This window comes from Magnusiomyces paraingens, assembly GCF_902498895.1.
Source record: "Magnusiomyces paraingens strain CBS 517.90 genome assembly, contig: contig2, whole genome shotgun sequence".
Taxonomy (NCBI): Eukaryota; Fungi; Ascomycota; class Dipodascomycetes; order Dipodascales; family Dipodascaceae; genus Magnusiomyces; species Magnusiomyces paraingens.
In genome coordinates, this window is record NW_022474068.1 from 920,020 (window position 1) to 937,715 (window position 17,696).

The 17,696-nt window shown below is 32.6% G+C and overlaps 6 protein-coding genes across 6 annotated transcripts; 4 read left to right on the top strand and 2 right to left on the bottom strand.

The window, feature by feature from the left end:
- Positions 1–494: 494 nt before the first annotated feature.
- Positions 495–1,298, top strand: SAPINGB_P002017 (uncharacterized protein; the record flags this gene model as incomplete). Its single annotated transcript, XM_031996737.1, has 4 exons — positions 495–525; positions 646–997; positions 1,065–1,166; positions 1,223–1,298. The coding sequence occupies 4 exons, from the start codon at positions 495–497 to the stop codon at positions 1,296–1,298; spliced, it is 561 nt and encodes a 186-aa protein (XP_031852628.1).
- A 532-nt stretch (positions 1,299–1,830) lies between these two features.
- Positions 1,831–4,935, top strand: SAPINGB_P002018 (uncharacterized protein; the record flags this gene model as incomplete). Its single annotated transcript, XM_031996738.1, has 4 exons — positions 1,831–1,900; positions 2,000–2,142; positions 2,207–2,374; positions 2,422–4,935. 4 exons carry the CDS (start codon positions 1,831–1,833, stop codon positions 4,933–4,935), a joined length of 2,895 nt encoding a protein of 964 aa, XP_031852629.1.
- A 3,877-nt stretch (positions 4,936–8,812) lies between these two features.
- SAPINGB_P002019 (uncharacterized protein) lies at positions 8,813–10,399 on the top strand (the record flags this gene model as incomplete). The annotated part of the gene is made up of 1 exon (XM_031996739.1): positions 8,813–10,399. The coding sequence occupies one exon, from the start codon at positions 8,813–8,815 to the stop codon at positions 10,397–10,399; it is 1,587 nt and encodes a 528-aa protein (XP_031852630.1).
- A 133-nt stretch (positions 10,400–10,532) lies between these two features.
- On the bottom strand, positions 10,533–12,023 carry SAPINGB_P002020 (uncharacterized protein; the record flags this gene model as incomplete). Its single annotated transcript, XM_031996740.1, has 1 exon — positions 10,533–12,023. The coding sequence occupies one exon, from the start codon at positions 12,021–12,023 to the stop codon at positions 10,533–10,535; it is 1,491 nt and encodes a 496-aa protein (XP_031852631.1).
- A 604-nt stretch (positions 12,024–12,627) lies between these two features.
- SAPINGB_P002021 (uncharacterized protein) lies at positions 12,628–13,785 on the top strand (the record flags this gene model as incomplete). The annotated part of the gene is made up of 1 exon (XM_031996741.1): positions 12,628–13,785. One exon carries the CDS (start codon positions 12,628–12,630, stop codon positions 13,783–13,785), a length of 1,158 nt encoding a protein of 385 aa, XP_031852632.1.
- A 135-nt stretch (positions 13,786–13,920) lies between these two features.
- On the bottom strand, positions 13,921–16,688 carry SAPINGB_P002022 (uncharacterized protein; the record flags this gene model as incomplete). Its single annotated transcript, XM_031996742.1, has 2 exons — positions 13,921–16,215; positions 16,287–16,688. The coding sequence occupies 2 exons, from the start codon at positions 16,686–16,688 to the stop codon at positions 13,921–13,923; spliced, it is 2,697 nt and encodes an 898-aa protein (XP_031852633.1).
- Positions 16,689–17,696: the final 1,008 nt, after the last annotated feature.

Here is a 17,696-nt window from a genome sequence, read left to right on the forward strand (position 1 = left end):
AATTAAATGAAAGTGGCAAAAATGGCCCCGCGCCAAAGGGCTTCAAAAAAATTAAAATAAATAAAAAAGCAGCTGGTTTTATAGTTGCAAATATTTGTAATAGTATACAGTGGAGTTAAGCAGAGATTTTATCATTAATGAGATCTTGGTGTGAAATTTTCAATGAACAGAAATATTAGGTGGTCTATCTAACATTTTTCGAAAAGTAAGGTAAAAGTTAAACATTTGTATTTCCCTAAGAGTAGATTGTATTTTGATGGGTTAGGGGTTTCCCCAATTCATGCATCAGTTAAATCATAACAACAGTGGTTTTCATATAAGATAGTATTACGCTTTAACAAATTGATGATGCTACTTTAACCTAACATTAACAAACTACCCTCAGTACTTTGGATTTTGGTTTTACAAATACGTTAAGAGAAATTTTAATTAAAAAAAATTAAAGCTAGAATTTGCTGTTTTATTTTCATTTTCAAATTATTTAAAGAATTACCATGGAACAAGTGGAAAAAGATTACAGATCTGGTACGTGACATTAATTACGTTGTAGTAAGATCAGTTTTTCTTTTCAATGAATATATTAAAATAGTTTCATTCCATTAAAAATATCTAATATTAATACCATGAATACATTTTGACATTCAGGGATTAGGAGGATGGAGGCCTTAGGATTTTCAGATATTGGAAATCTAGCAATGTGGTCTGTTTCTTCTTATAAAATTGGATTTGGCGTCGATGCATTACGAGCAGATGATGCATCGAAGCTGTGGCAAAGTGACGGACCACAGCCTCATTATGTTGATATCCATTTTTCAAAAAAGGTTTCCATTGTGAGAGTCAGTTTATTTTTCTGCTTTGGATTAGACGAATCTTACACTCCATCAAAAATCCGGATTCTTTCTGGAGATGGATATCACACATTACTCGAGGTAACAACAGTAGATTTTGCAGAACCTTCCGGCTGGTCGCACATTACTTTTGATTCAGTAAGATCAGAGTATGTTTCTTTTTTAAAAACATTTAAAGCACTCATATAAAATAGGCATCATTCTAATTCTGTTTAGCGGTATCATGAAATCCTTTTTAATAAGAGTGGAAGTTCTCACAAATCATCAAAATGGAAAGGATACCCGAATACGATCAATAAAGGTTTTTTCACCATCAAAGTAAGTGACCAAATGAAATTAAAATTCCTTGAGCACTTCTAACATCTATTCAAAAGACAAAACATTGCACTTGAAGACCAAGAAATTGGTTTTACATCCGTAAAAATGTTATCAGAATCAGTTATTAGATAGCCGCTTATATAATCTAAAGATTCCTGATCCATTAGTTGTATTCATAAAGTAATAAAAAGTTATCATCTCGATCGAATATATGAAATAAAGGATTAATTTTTGGTGCTTTTAAAAGTATATTTTAATTAATTACGTAATTAATTATAATTAAGGTAATTACCTTTAATTATAACTAAACAAAATTTTTAAAAAAGTTACATAAACTTAGTTTACATACAAACTAAAATTATTTCTTTATTTACGTAATTAATTATAATTAAGTTTTTATGTTGATGTATATGTTATGTATATATGTAAAATCCTGACTATTCAAAATAAATGTAACATATTACTTCATATTTACGTAAGGCTTTTAGTTTGTTACAATTTTTTACTGTTAATTTTTTTTTCCCACGCGTTCATTTTTTGTTTTATTTTTCAAAAATTTTTAAATCTCGAGTAGCCAGTTCAAATCAATTGTCTTTATCACAACAAAATACTTATAATCACCATAGCCGATTGAATATCACAACTGGATTTTCAATTATTTGACATGTCTATTAGCACATCAGAACTTGCATTTATATTTGATCAGTCTTTGGATCATAAGAAAGCCAAAGAAGGTACGTTAAATGATAATGGAATAACGTATTCCTGTACATTGCTGTAATACCAATTGGTTTTGAATCAATAAAAACATATACTAATAATACTATTATTAGCCGAGTTAACCTTAAGGCAAAAGGAAACGGAACCCGGGTTTTCAATTGCTATCTTATATGTTGTTGCCAATAATGAGATAAATATTTCAACCAGACTTGCGGCAGCCCTTTATTTCAAAAATCTTATTAAACGAAAATGGACTGTAAGTTATCCTATATTTTTATTAGTGGTTTTTAATTCTTTTAATTAATACATTTAATATTTAGGATGAAGACGGAAATTATCTTTTACCTTTAAAGGATGTAAACGAAATCAAATCTGCCATTGTAGATTTCATGATTCAGCTACCTCAAAACTTACAAGTTCAAATTGGCGAGTCGATTAGTGCCATTGCTGAGAGCGATTTTCCTAATCGCTGGGAAGATTTAATTCTTGTGAGTAAATTTATATTGTGTAATTGGAAGTTATTAACGTGTCTTAGAATCTGGTCTCAAAACTGACAGAAAATGCCGAAACCAATAATGGAGTCCTTCTTGTTGCACATTCGATTTTCAAACGTTGGAGGCCTCTATTTAGATCGGACGACCTTTTTATTGAGATAAAACTTGTTTTAAGCCAGTTTACAGTTCCATTTTACAGTTTACTAGAACTGGTTGACAAAAAAATTGAAGAAAACAAAAACAACAAATTGGAACTTGTTAATCAACTCAAGTCTTTAGATCTCTTGATGAAGATTTTTTATGATCTCAACTGTCAAGATCTTCCTGAATTTTTTGAAAACAATATCGTTTCGTTATTTGAAATTGTTTTTAAATATCTCACATACTCAAATTCTATTGTATCTTCTGATGATGAGGATGAAGCTGGCCCGTTAGAAAAAATGAAAGCATCTATTTGCGAAATACTTAAACTTTACACGGTTAAATATGAAGAGGAATTTCAAAATTTACTCCCCAAGTTTGTTGAAGCAACATGGACTTTATTGACAACAACTGGAACTCAACCCAAATATGATCTTCTTATTAGTAAGGCCCTTTCTTTCTTGACATCAGTCGCAGCAAACCCACGCCATTCTTCTATGTTTTCATCTGATGAAATTCTTCAGAACATTATTAGAAGTATTATTTTGCCAAATGTCACCCTGCAAGAATCAGATGAAGAAATGTTTGAAGACGATCCAATTGAATTTACTCGAAGAGATTTAGAAGGATCTGATAGTGATACAAAACGGAGAGCTGCAACTGACTTCCTTCGTGAGCTTAATGGAAAAAATGAGTCTCAGGTTACTAATGCCGTTATGACATATGTTAATGAATTTTTAAACAATTATAACACTAACCGTGAAGAATGGAAACGCAAAGATACTGCAATTTACCTCTTTTCCGCAATCGCTGTCAAAGGTGCAATTACAAGCTCGGGTGTGACCAATACAAACTCATTGATTGACGTTGTTGGGTTTTTCAATCAAAATATTCAGAACGATTTAATTGATCCAAGTGTTAATCCAATTCTCAAAGTTGACGCAATAAAGTACATTCACACATTTCGAAATCAAATTTCAAAAGAGCAACTTATTAGTTCCTTTGTTCAACTCTCAAATTTCTTACTTTCTGAGGAATACGTCGTGTATACATATGCCGCCATTACAATTGAAAAAATACTAATTATGCGAAACCCCGAGGACCAAAAAACATTCATGTTTGGAAAAACTGACATTGCACCGGCTGCTAAAGATCTTCTTTCTAATTTATTTAAACTCATTTTAAGAGGTACAACACCCGAAAAGCTTGCTGAGAACGAATTTTTAATGAAATGTGTGTTTAGAATTCTTATTACTGCTAAAGAATCCACGTCTTCTTATTCATTAGAACTTTTATCTCAAGTCATTGTAATTTTAGAAGAGATAAGCAAGAATCCCTCGAACCCACACTTTTCCCATTACACTTTTGAAGTCATTGGTGCTATTATCAAATATTCGGCACCCCTGATTGGAGCTTCTGCAATCGAAAGTTTAGTTTTTGCTCCATTTATGAGACTTCTATCCCAAGATATATCTGAATATGTCCCTTATACCTTTCAGCTTCTAGCACAGCTTCTTAATTTTTACCCTGAATCGCAAAGTCTTAGCCAGAACTATATTCATCTCATTAAGCCTCTTTTGTCACCTGCAGTTTGGGAATTAAGAGGTAATATTCCTGGCTTAGTAAGTTTATTACAGGCTATCCTTTGTCATGGTAGTAAAGATGTTATTGAAAGTGGAAATTTGGAAGCATTTTTAGGTGTATTTCAAAAGCTTATTGCATCTAAAGCAAACGAAGTCTATGCTTTTACATTACTTCAGTATATTATTTACAACATACCACCGAGCTACTTGGACCCTTATCTGAAACAAATTGGTATTCTTATAATGACGAGACTTAGCAAGTCAGTAACCGATAAACTTATTTCCCATATTGCTCTTACTGTATACTTCGTTGCAGCGGCAGAAAAGGAAGGTCTTGGGCCAGATTATATTATTAAAATGTTTGATATTGTTCAACCTAACGTTTTTGGATCAATTTTTGCCAAATTCATTTTGCCAACAACTACCAAAATACATCTCGTAAGAGACAGAAGAATTGCTGCTATAGGGCTGACAAAAATTATTACAGAATGCCAGGCTTTTATTACAGGGAGCTACAACAATATCTGGCCTAGTAGTTTGATTGTTTTAATTGATCTTCTCAAGACCGATCTTGCAGCACCTATGGATGAATCACCTGTTCTGGATATTAATTCAGACGAAAATCTTGCATTTGGGTCTACTTATTCTCAGTTAACCACTGCAGTCATTCCACCAATTAACCCTGCACCAAGTGTGACTAGTGACCCAAAAAGATTTTTCTTTTCCCAAGTAAAGAGATTTGATTCTTTGGTTAATGGGCAAATAACTGTTATGATTTCCAATCTTCCTAACAACGTTAGAACCGACCTTGCATCGATAGGTTTTGTTTAAATATTTCATATAGAAGCCTAATTGTTTTTCACAAGCATAATAAAAATATAAGTATTAACTTAATTATATATTTAAAAATATGTAAGCTTAGTACTAGTACAGTAAATACAAATAGAAAGCTTCACATATATGAGATATATGATTAATATATCTTTACCATATATGGAAATTGTTTTTTCAAAATGCAAGGGATTTTCAAAAGTTGTTGGGTAAGCATACAAATTATGAGGACAATTTGAATATCACATATTTACTTAATATTGAATATTAAAATAGTCTTAACAATAGTATAAGCAATTGTAGAGATTTAAATTAAACTTTTCTAAAAAAAATTATTACTTGACCGAAAAGAAGTTAAACCATTTTTTTCACAAACCAAATATGATTTTGTATATTTTCTTCTTTACATTTCACAAAAAAAAAAAAAAAAAGGGTTTTTTCTAAGCAGCCCTATTATGTTTATGTAATCTCTTAACCCGGTTCTTTCCTTTTTTTTTTTTGAACTGTACAGCTCTAGAGCCTAGATGTGAGCGTAGAGAGCCATCATTTTTTGAAAAAAAACAAAAAAACAAAAAACAAAATGTCAACACTAAGTCAATAGCAGTTACGAATAGCAGTAGCACAGGTAAATACTTAATTGCAAATTATAGTAGCAGGGGTATAACTTGTCCTCAAATATAATATAAATAAAACATGAATACTGGATAATTATAAGTAGACCTATATTTAAATGACCCCCACATGATCTTTCCCCACCTCCCTCTCTACCTATTCAAAGTGTTTTTTGAGTGACTGGGATAACCCTTGCATTTAATAGCTAAAAAACCTTAACACTAATGGGTAACTCTCATCCGATAATAATCAATTTCAACTTCAACTTTAACTTCAACTTCAACTCAAAGTAAAAGTAAAAGTAGACTAAAAATAGTATATTTAAAATTTCAAAAAACAAGAAAAAATAGGACAACGGTCAAATTAAACATATATATATATATATATATATATATATATATAAGGCCTGATATTTTCAAAAGTAATTTTTTAATTTTTTTTTATTTTAAAAAAGACTTGAAACCTTGAAATGAATGCTTATCGGCTACTTCTACCCCTCAATTTTTTTACTTTTTTTTTCACTTAGTTAGTATTCAAATAAATCCACTAATAAATATCAACTGAAATTAAAGCATCGATCTTAAAAGTTATAACAACATGGAAGATTAAATGATATCATAATTATGATATCATTTCATTATTATTATAATAATAATGAATAAATGCTACTAATGTCTATATTTTTTTCTACTGGTTAATAAATTTATCCATTTTTCAAGAGTAAAAATATATTAATTAAAATATTTTATAATGTGAGTTTTGAATATTATTAATATTTATAATTTTTCAGATATACTTTGTTAGCAAATTCAGTTCCAGTAAGTTTACTGATGATTCTAGCATGGCTTTCAGTTTTTTAATTCATATATAGGCTCTGAATTCAACAACAACAAAAGCTTAGAGAGTTACTGTATAATTATATATACGTATATATATAATTATAACACTTACTAAGTATAGTAGAAGACCACTTTTATTAATAGAGGGGAGATTTAATCCGGAAGTTTTTCCGAAGAAAATTTTTTAGAGAAAGATTTTTCCAAAGAGAAAACCTCCGGGAGTTTTTTTTTTTTTTTTTTTTTTTGAAATTTGTTTTTAGTGTTAAAAGATGAATTTGTTACGATCTCTCATTTTTTTTATTTTGTACGATACAACATGTTGTCAAGAATATTTTAGATATGCTAAGTTAAAAATTAAACCATTGAATAAAGTGTATACTTTATTCAATGGTTTAATACCTATGTAGGTACCTTCGGAACTACTTGTATGTATCGTACAATAAGTAACTTTAAAAAAGCCCAGTTTTCACCTCGTCAAGTTTGATAAATACTGGAAAAGTTTTGGCCTAAGATTACGTACATTATCATAGCATTTGACTGTTAATAAATGAAATATGTCATTTTTTATGTATGCATTATGATTAATCATGATTAAAAAAAAACCAAATTCTCCCAATTTAGAATGAACAAAGAATTTTGGTGCACTAATCATTAAAATACTTTTGCTTTAGATGATATTGCTTTATTGGTCAACAACCCTGGCAATACATGATCCATAGGAGGAAAAAAAATGAAATATGGCCTAGATATATAAATATTTTTTAAATATTATTAATTGAAGTCATTAATAATTTATTTACAAAAAAAAATCGAACTTTCAGTTATAATTGAAAGTTTTTATTAAAAACAATTGGTTCATCACATTTGTTTAAGACCCCCACGGGCAAAGTTTACAAAAAACGAACAAAAAATAGGAAGGATTTACAGTAATAAGATCAGACCTTTTTCATTTGATTTGTGCACGGATTTAATCGGATATAATTTTTTTGTCACTTTTTACCAAGCTTTTTTTGAATCTTAGCTTATATCTTAGCAACTTTTACTTACCACAAACTTTAATCATCATATTTATCTTGCTATTAATTTTTTTCTCAAGTCGTTCAAAACACAAGTTTTAGCTAGCAAAGTGTTTATTTTCAAATGAATCTTGTTTTCTCTTTTATTTTTGTAATGGAATCCCTAAGCAAAGTTTGCAAGGCGTTGGATTTACCAATTCTTTTTACTTGTCCCAACAGTTTTATTTTTCGAGTTACTTCAAGAACAAGAAATAATTTAGAGATTTTTTAAAAAAAATATCAAAAAAGAAAACATAATTCGGCAAAAACGGAATCTTTTATTTTACAATACTGTTAGAATTAATGCTTGAGTTGTACGGCAAGGGATAGTGACGCCGCATGACACGGAAAAAGTTCCTTTTGTTTAAAAACATTCAAAATGATTACATAAAAGTAACATGGGGCCATTTTGAAAAGATCCAAAAATTCAAGGAAATATTAACAAATTAATTGTCATTTCAATAGAAAATTTTATAAAAAAATACTTGATAAATCAGATTAAAAAATTCAACAATATATATTAAAATCAATAATTCCAGAGTTATAATATTTTGGTGTTACAAAAAAATAGAAGTGGTAGGCTTATTCTGAGTTTCTTTTGGTACAATTATTCAATTATTTTACAAATAGTATGAATTAAATGAACAAAAAACATATTAAATAAATTAAGTACACCATAGTTGAAATAAATCTACTAGCTTGAAATAAGTTTGGTAATATTCAATTACACAGTAAACTTTTCTATGAAAATTAAGCTTAAACAAAAAAATTGGCATAAACAAAAAGATGAGGGTTCTAAAATTAATGAATTCAAAGAAAAACAATAGACACCTGAAGTATATGATAATTATCACATTATTTATTAAAATCATACAGTAGAATTTTTTTCCCCAATGCTCTTCAAAAAGTTTTTTTGTATTTCTTTCGGTGTGTACTAATCAAAGGTATCCACTGGCCGTCGGCTAAGATATGAAGACTGTCCCCGCAAATTTGTTTTAAAAAAAGAAAATTTGTTAAAAAAACAAATAATTTACAGACTTCCTGCCAGTCAGCTCGAATCGACCATTTGTAGACCACCCAAAACTGTATTCTTTGTGGAGTAAGCGGTGGGGAATTAAAACTTGGTCCCCAAACATTTTGTGGAGTATAACAAAAAAGGAAAAAAAAAGACTATCTAAATAGAACATTTAAAAGTTATACATTCAATAGTTCTTTTTTATTAAAATAAATATTTAACTTACTAAATAATATAAAATCTGCTTGATTTCCTCTTTTTAATTTTTTTATTTTTTTATTTCTATATTCATTTAATTCTTTTCTACTTTATCCTCAATATTCACTATTCATTATTCAACTTTTGAAAAATTAAAAATGGGAAAATACGACTACCAAGGAAATCCTCCCAAATTAAATCTTAAATCTATATGGAAATATGTTTCGAGAAGACCTATTACATTAGTACCAGACTCTATTCCTGCTGGAGTTTTGCTTTCAGATGGAACCTTTGCCAGCCGATGGACACTTATTTTCAATCCATTTTTCACTCTTGGTTTAATGACAATGAAAAATTGGTTGTTTTTTATTATTGCATTTCTAACTTGGACATGGGATGCTTTCGATTTTTTTTCTGTTTCTCTCACAACAACTGAAATTGCTGCTGCTCTAGATAGACCTGTTAAAGACATTACTTGGGGCATCACTTTGGTCCTAATGTTTCGTGCAGCTGGTGGTGTTCTGTTTGGAATCCCCGCCGATAAGTATGGACGAAAATGGCCTTTTGTTGTTAACTGTATTTGCTTTATTGCTCTTCAACTTGGTACTGGCTTTGTTCAAACATATAAGCAGTTTTTAGCTGTTCGTGCCCTCCTAGGAGTCGCTATGGGTGGTATTTATGGCAACGTTGCTGCGACTGCTTTAGATGATTGTCCTCCTGAATGCAGAGGTATCATCTCTGGTATGTTTCAGCTAGGTTATTCATTTGGCTATCTTTTGTGTGTAGTTTTCAACCAAATAATTACTTATAATAGTCCTCACGGTTGGAGAGCTTTGTTTTGGTTTGGATCTGGTCCCACTCTCCTACTTATTATTTTCAGATTGTGTCTTCCTGAAACAGATACATTTATTGCCCAACAGAAGCTCAAGCGTGAAAATGCTGGTCTTAGATTTATTCATCAAGCTAAAGCTGCATCGAAGATTTACTGGCCTAACTTTATCTATTTGGTTTTGTTCTTGGCAGGTATGAATTTTATGTCTCACGGCTCTCAAGATTTGTATCCTACTTTTCTCAAGGTTCAGCTTGGGTTTAGTAACAATGCCACTACTGTTACAAATTGTGTTGCCAATCTTGGTGCTATAGCCGGATCGTTCTTTATGGGTCACGTTTCTCAGTTTTTGGGAAGAAGATTGACTATTATTTTTTGCTGCATTTTAGGAGGAGCCTTGTGCTATCCTTGGGTCTATATTAGAGGCACGGGAATTAATGCGGCTGTTTTCTTTTTTCAATTTGCTGTTCAGGGTGGTTGGGCTACTGTTCCAATTTATGCTTCCGAGCTTTCTGCTCCTGAATTTAGGGCTGCGATTGTGGGAACAGCATACCAGCTTGGTAACTTGGCATCATCAGCCAGTAGCACCATTGAAGCTAAAATTGGTGCTCAATTTCCTTTGAAAGACGATAACGGCAACTATATCAAAGGAAAGTACGACTATGGGAAAGTTATGGCTATTTTATTGGGAGCAGTTTTTGCCTATGTTCTTTTAGTGGTTTTCATGGGTCCAGAAAGAAAAAATGTTGACTTTGTCAGCGATGACAGTAATGCAGTGGGCATTACTCCAGCTCCCAATAAAGAAGATTTCGAAAAGGGTGACTTCGATTCGCATATTGAGAAAGAAGAAAACACTCATATTGAAAAGGAAGAAAACACTCATATTGAATCTTCTACAGAAGACAAAAATTCTTAAACCTTTATGTAGCCATGTTTGTTTTGATTTTGATAAAAGTTTATTAAATATTTGAAAATGGTAATGTTAATAATGCACCAATATTTTCTAATTAAGTTACTTTAACCATATATAATGCTTTAATTCTATCCGCTCATAAACAGACTGCTTGTAAACCTCTTCCAGCAGTCAGCCCAATCCAGGATCCATCACGACTCCAGGTTACCCCATTGATTTCATGGTTATGAGTGTAGGCCGCAATAATGGAATAGTTTTCCTTATTATTTCCAGAATTCAAAACAGAGCCATTACTAGATGTTGATGATCCTGCCCCTCCAGATGTATGGTTTAATGGAGTAGCAGAAATAGGGAATTGTACAGTTGTGCTGGCATCCCAAACAATAGCTTGGCAATCATCAGATCCAGATACAATGACGTGCCTAAAACTTTTTATTGTAGGGGCATTACCGGATTCAGATATGTTTGAAGAGCCAGGACTAGAACCACCAGGTCGGGGAACAGCTGAGGGGGGTGCCCATCTTATTGTATTGATGGATCGCTGATGTCCGTTCAAAGAAGCAACTGGACCACCAGGCATGCGAATATCAAGGAGGTGAACATCGTTTGCATCTGAAGCTAAAATCGCAAGACTATTAGAATCCCTGGGATTTGCTTCGATTTTCAATAACGGCACTGGGTTTGAAGGATCATAAATAATTGTGGAATGATCTAAAGCGCGCTGGTCAAACATTCTTACTGATCCATCGGCACCAACAGAACCAAATATATTAGTAGAGTTATAGACAAAAGCAACGTCATAGACTTCACTATCGTGAGCGATAAGTTGTGTTCTTGCTGTTGAAGAGGCTATATCCCAAATAGTGCATGTAGTGTCAATAGAACTAGTGATCACAATTGAAGGATCCACAGAATTCCAATCAAAATTTGTAATAGGGGGCATGTAACTTGATTTTGCTTTATTGACTAAAGCACAGCGTTGTGAAAGTTGTCTGGTATCAGTATTATAATTCCAAAGCCTTAGACAATCACCAGTAGTAATAAGAGGCATTGATGACGACGAGGCCACATAAGATGAAGGCGCCCATGCAAGTCGTGTGCAAGGATAAGGTACTGAAAACTCTACTGGAGGAAAAAAATCAAGTGATTTGGGAAGAACAAGTCCCGTACTAGGTTGAACAGAAGGTGATGCTTGCACTATTTGAATTTTATTAGTGATATCTTCCGAATAAGTACTGACGGCAATGATATTTAAATCTGTAGGTCCACAATGAGCCCAATCTACCGAATATAGGGGCCAATGTGATTCGAAATGCCCTTTAAAAGACGTAGATTGATTTAAATTAATAGGGGGCAACTGTGGCGGCTGGTTCTGTAGTGTTTGTGACAACTGTTGTTGCTGTGTTGACTGAGAATATTGATAGGGATACTGGGAATAGCCAGGAGATGAAGATGCTGATTTTGTTCCATTTGTGGGAATAGTTTGATTATGTTGAGATTGTGATGACTGTTGTGTTTGGTTTTCTGAAGGGTAAACCTGGGGTGGGCCATATGAAGATGAAAAAGAATTTCCACCTCCAAAATGTAATTGATCTTCATTAGTTTGGTTCTGTGAAGAGGTATTCATTGGCCTTTGTCTTTGTCTTTGTCTTTGTCTTTGTCTTTGGTATTGATTTTGATTTTGATTTTGATTTTGATGAGGTTGAAAAATCTGATGTGAATGCAAAGGAATGTGGTCTGGGGGTTGAGCTTGTTTTTGATATTGAGTTGAAGACGGTAAAACTTGCTGCTGATGTGATCGATGAAGAGACAATTGCAACGTTTGCTGATTTATAAATTGATGATTCTGCTTTTCCTGCTCTTGTTGTTGATAGTGGCGATTCAATTCTTCGGTTTGCCTATATTGAGAAAAGTTTGAAAAAGAACAACGTTTCGGGTTTTGCATTACACTAAATTAATTAATGGAGAGGTTGTATTAAATTCTTATTTCCTCTTTAACTATTATTCACTTTTCTACTCGAGTTCTTGAATTTGGGTTTCATTAAAGGAACTAAGACAGATTGAGAAGTACTACTATAACAGTAAATATTAATCAAAACTTACAAATCATTACTAATGAACGCGTACTTGATTATTTTATAATTTCTTAGATGTTGATTATTCATTTATTTTTTTTTCCATACCACCATTAATTTCATATTTAATATTGATTAATAGATATATTTTTCACCATGGTTGGACCAAGAGGTAATAGCTCCCCTTATAACAAACGCATTGGAAATGTTGGCAGGGTTGTTAAACAATCATATGGCTATCCTTCAATGAGCTCTCAACAACATGCGGCGATTGCTACCTCATATCAGAACCAAGTCCAGCAGCAACCTTCGTCCAATAATTCACCACACCCACATTCAGATGCTGCAGCCTCTAGTACCGGAGGAAAATATGGTGATGATATAGAAGAATTAGGAGGATCCCGTGATTTTATTGATGTTGTTTCTTTCCGTGATACAGCAATGGTCCGCTATATTCGATACCATGAATGGATGGAATTAATATTAGGAACTGCTGTTGATACTAAACAGTACGTTAATGGTGCTAAGTCAACGACTGACATTGAAGCTCGCGCAAAATCTACATACCTCGATAAAGTTTCTCGTGATGATGAATCAATTTTTGAAAAAACAGAAGAAACCAGAAAAGCAAAAACCGCTTTTTTTCGTAAGGCAACAGATACTTTAAAAGATGAGTTTGGATCTTTATCAACTGTAACACTTGGGGATAAAAAACGTACCACAACAGAGAAATCGCTTGAAAAGGAACTTCGTGAAGACTATGGAATTGTGATTGTTGAAAACGCTCGTGTTAGGCCAGTCCGAGCGGATATGGACATCCCTGAAACCTTAACAAAAGAATCAGTTGAAGCTAAATACTCCGATGCCACTTCTAAATCATCAGAAAACCCTTCGAATTCTGGGGAAATAGCAAATGAATCTTCAGCAATTGCTGCTTCTGTTCCTTTAAGTGATATACCTACTACACTTCCTTTGGATCCAAGCCAACAAGATATATCGGAAAACGTTCCAGAAAATATTCCTACCTCTGTGACAACAGTAACTGAATCTGTAAACAGTGGTACGATTCCTGCTTCAAACATTTTGTTACCATCTAAAGACACAATTATACCTCCAGCTAGTGGAACGGAACCAAGTTTGAGTTCAGCAATAGACACAAACTCCGCTTCCTTAGAATCTAATTTGACAAAAAATGACACGGAAAATATTCCGCAACCAAAACTTAATGAAGTTGGAGAAGCTGCATCAAATATAACTAACGAGCCACCGAATTCAACTGATACAGAAATGCCCGATGTAATCACAAACCCTTAACATAAATATGAATCTTATCAAGTTTATATATGAAAAAAAATAGACGATATTTTGTTTATTGAGAAAACACACATTTTACAATTGTCACAAGTACAGCTATATAGCTTATCATTAAAAAAATCAAACATTTTAAAGCTAGTGTTTTTTCTTACGCAATTTTCTTTCGCGTTCATATTTATTCTTTTCGGTACCTTCTTCAGTGGCAACTGTCCGAATAAGCTTATCAAGTTTTTCATGATACTCCTTATCCTGTTGTTTGCGTTCTCTAAGCTTTTCTCTGGCAATGAAATGCGAGTCCTTGCGTAATTCACGAAGTGCACCTTTACGTTCCTTCTTAACCGCAGCAAGCAATTTCTTGTGTTCCCTTCGAGTAACATCAGGGTCGTAGGATTTTTTATCAACTGAATAATTCTCTTCAAACTTAGGTATCTTTGTAGCAATAGGAACAGGTTTATGAGATTGAAGTGCTAAGGGAACTCTTGACTTTTGAGAAAATTTTAATCGCTTAGTAAGTTTTTCAAAAGTAGCAGAATGATCTTTAACAAGAGTCAAAAACGGAGAAAAAATTTCAATAAATGCCGTATCATCAGTCCAAAGTGACATATAAGAATCTAAAACTAGTAGAGTTTTAACAAAAAGGTGATTATAAACATTTTGTAAATCTTCTTTAGATGATTTCTCCAAAACATTAAGATGTCTTAACATAAGTGGTGACTCATATTTTTTGAAATCAATATTGATTTCAGCTGGAAATCTTGACTCAACAACGCCCAAAAAAATGTCGTGAGGAATCTCATTAGAAGATGGCTCGGATGGACAAAGAATGTATAATGCTCGAGCCAAAAAAATAGGAATTTCGGGTATGTATCTTTTTGCTAAGCGCTGATATGTTAAGGCAGTGGATGCAACATAAAGACCAGCCTGAATATCACTGGGTGAAAGAAGCCTGATTTGCGATAAATGAAGGCCTAATAATAAAGATGCAGGTGTGACAATTTGATTAAAATGATCTGAAGTAGAAAATATAATAGCAATTAGAGTGAAAAGAAAAAGATGAGAAGGATTTTCTGTGACTTGCTTATTTTTGCTTTTTGAAATTGCTGACTGTAAACGAGCTTCGGCTTTGTTAAGTTGTTCGCGAAAAAATTCAGCTAGTGACTCCGAATGTTTTTCCGCCAGTCTCCTTAAAATATTAATAAGCTTATCAAGAACCGGTGCAACATCTTCTTCAGGGGTTTCAGGAACAAGATCAGCGCTTGCTATTAAATACTCAGCAAAAATGTTGGTGAAAGAAGATATTTTCTCTTTGTTATTTGGATGAAGACGAGGGTCGTATAAAGTTAAAATTCGTTCAACTATCACAGGTTGTTCTTTTGCTGGGTGGCAAGAAAAAATATCCAATAATTCGGCGACATTTTCAGGCATTTCAAATGTATACGCAACTTTGGCGTTCTTTTCAGAAATAGTTTTTGAAATCTTTGCTTCCCTAGAATTTTTGTTTATTTTTTTTTTGTTTTTGGAAATATTTTCGTCAACATCACTGTCAAATTCCTGAAATTCATCATCAATAACCATGTTTCCAGCTAAATCATCATCATCAAACTCAGTTCGATCATGATCATTATCTTGACTTTCATTTTTTTTTCTTTTCTGAAGGTCTAAAACCGGCTTTAACCCGAACTCTGTTGCATCATTGATGTCATCATTGTCGTCAACATTAGTACCATTTTGCACATTTCCATCTTCATCGTCATCAATATCGCTTTGCTCTTCATCGCTATTAAATTCTCCATTCATTCGAGCAAGTCTTTGGGCTTCTAATTTTTTTAATTTTTCAGCCTTTTCTTCCGCAATCTCCTGTTCAGTCTTGGTTCTGTCAGCTGCTTGTGCTCTTCGTTCAAATGCAAGTTCCCGAACCCGCCGTTCATAATCTTCATCGTCATTTCCCTCATTATTCTTTTGATCAGCAGCAAACTCAGTGGTAGGAATGAGTTTCTTTTCTTTGGTAAAACTGCCAGCATCTCGTAGTTCACCTAACAATGCTTCCACATTTTGCTTTTGATCCATCACATCAATGACCATTTCATCTTTTTCTTTAGCCATTTGACGCTCAAACTTATAAAATTTTGATTTTGCAATCACTTCTTTCATAACTTCTTGTTTACTTTTTTTTTTGAGTGGACCTTCATCATTTTCGTTTTCCTCTTCGCCATCTAATTTGATACCAGCTTCACGAGCCATCATCTTTCTCTTTCTGCGCATCTCTCGAATTTCACGGGTTTCATCATCATCACCAGACTGATCTGAACCATCAATATCATTTTCCTCAAAATCATCGTTATATGATAAAGACTGGCCATAATGTGTAAGCTGAAAGTCTTCCTCGTCAGAGTCTTCAAGATTAAACAAAGAAGATTTTGATGCTCGAATCTATAGTAAAAAAAACTTGATTAGATAAAAACCATTATGATATTAATAATAATATAACGATAAATGCTCACCTGCTTTTCTTTGGCAAATCTCTCAAGCATTTTCATTTCGGGGTTCATGGTTGGGTCATTTTCACCGAAACGATTATCAGCAATTCCACCGACCTTGCCCTTTTCTTCTTTTTCTTTAAGCAACGTTTTTCTTCTTGCATCTTCACCAGCTTGCTTGCTCACACCTGGTCTACCAACAGATCCGTCGACTTTTCGACCAAGTACATCAATTTTGGGTTTCGATCTTTTAATATCAAAAGGACTAAATGCGTCACGGATGCCTTTCAGAACACGACCCTTCTGATCTCGATCTTTAGAATTTTCATTTCGGGCAGCCTTATTTTTCCCTTTAGCATTAGTTTGGCCTATAAAACCATTCGCCTTGAGTTGATTTTTCAAAGCTTTTAACTGTGAACCACCCATTGTAATACTTGTTAAGGTATATCTAAAAAAAAAAAAAATCGAACATAGATTTACAAAATAAATTTTTTCAAAAAAATTACATAATCAAAACCTAACCTCAAAGCATTTGCATTTTTTTTTAAAAAAATTTCAAAATTCTCTACCATATTATGATTACATAATCATGTAAATTATAATTTAAATAAATTATTTTAATTAACTATTAATTATTAATTATCAATAGTTTAACAAAATGATCCAAGCGAACTTCCATTGGGAAAAAACAGACCGTTGGTTCTACAGCGCTAAATTACCATATTGGTATTGATACCAACAATATTGTTAAAGGCAAAAGGTCTCTTGAGTCCACAAAAAAAGGAGATATTAGTTTAGCATCCCAGTTTAGAAAAAAAAAGTTTGAATCTGGTTTGTCAGGTGAAGTTCAAAAGAAAATTAAAAGGGTTTATAAAGAGAAGGAGAAGGAGAAGATGGAATCTCATTTATATTTTCATTATTTCACAAAAATTGTTTGCATCAAATAGAAAAAGATTTTGATAATACTGGTAATCAAAAATTTATCAAAGAGTCATTAAAAATGAACCTTCCAATGCACCTTTAAAATGATTTGATTTAACTTTCAAAGGCTTATGTATAGAAACCTCATTAACCAATCTTTTACAAAAAAAGGGTTTGTCACTAACTACAAAAATTTAAAGAAATCGCTTTGAATTTTTGTTAACCTCTAGAGTTTATTGTAAGTATGTTGAACAGTATTGATAATAATTTATTTATATAAGCCCAAACAGGTTCTGGTAGAACTTTCGCATACTCTTTACCTATTTCACAAAGACTTTTAAGGCAACTCTTTAGTGAATTGCAATACAAGATTTGGAATTTTTGAAATTATCATTTCTCTAACAAGAAAACTTGCTGCCCAGATTTAATCTTGGCTCGGAAGTTTCTATTTGATTTGGGCCATAAGCCCCTAGTGGCAGAATACCAATTAGTTCGTTACAACGAAATATATCA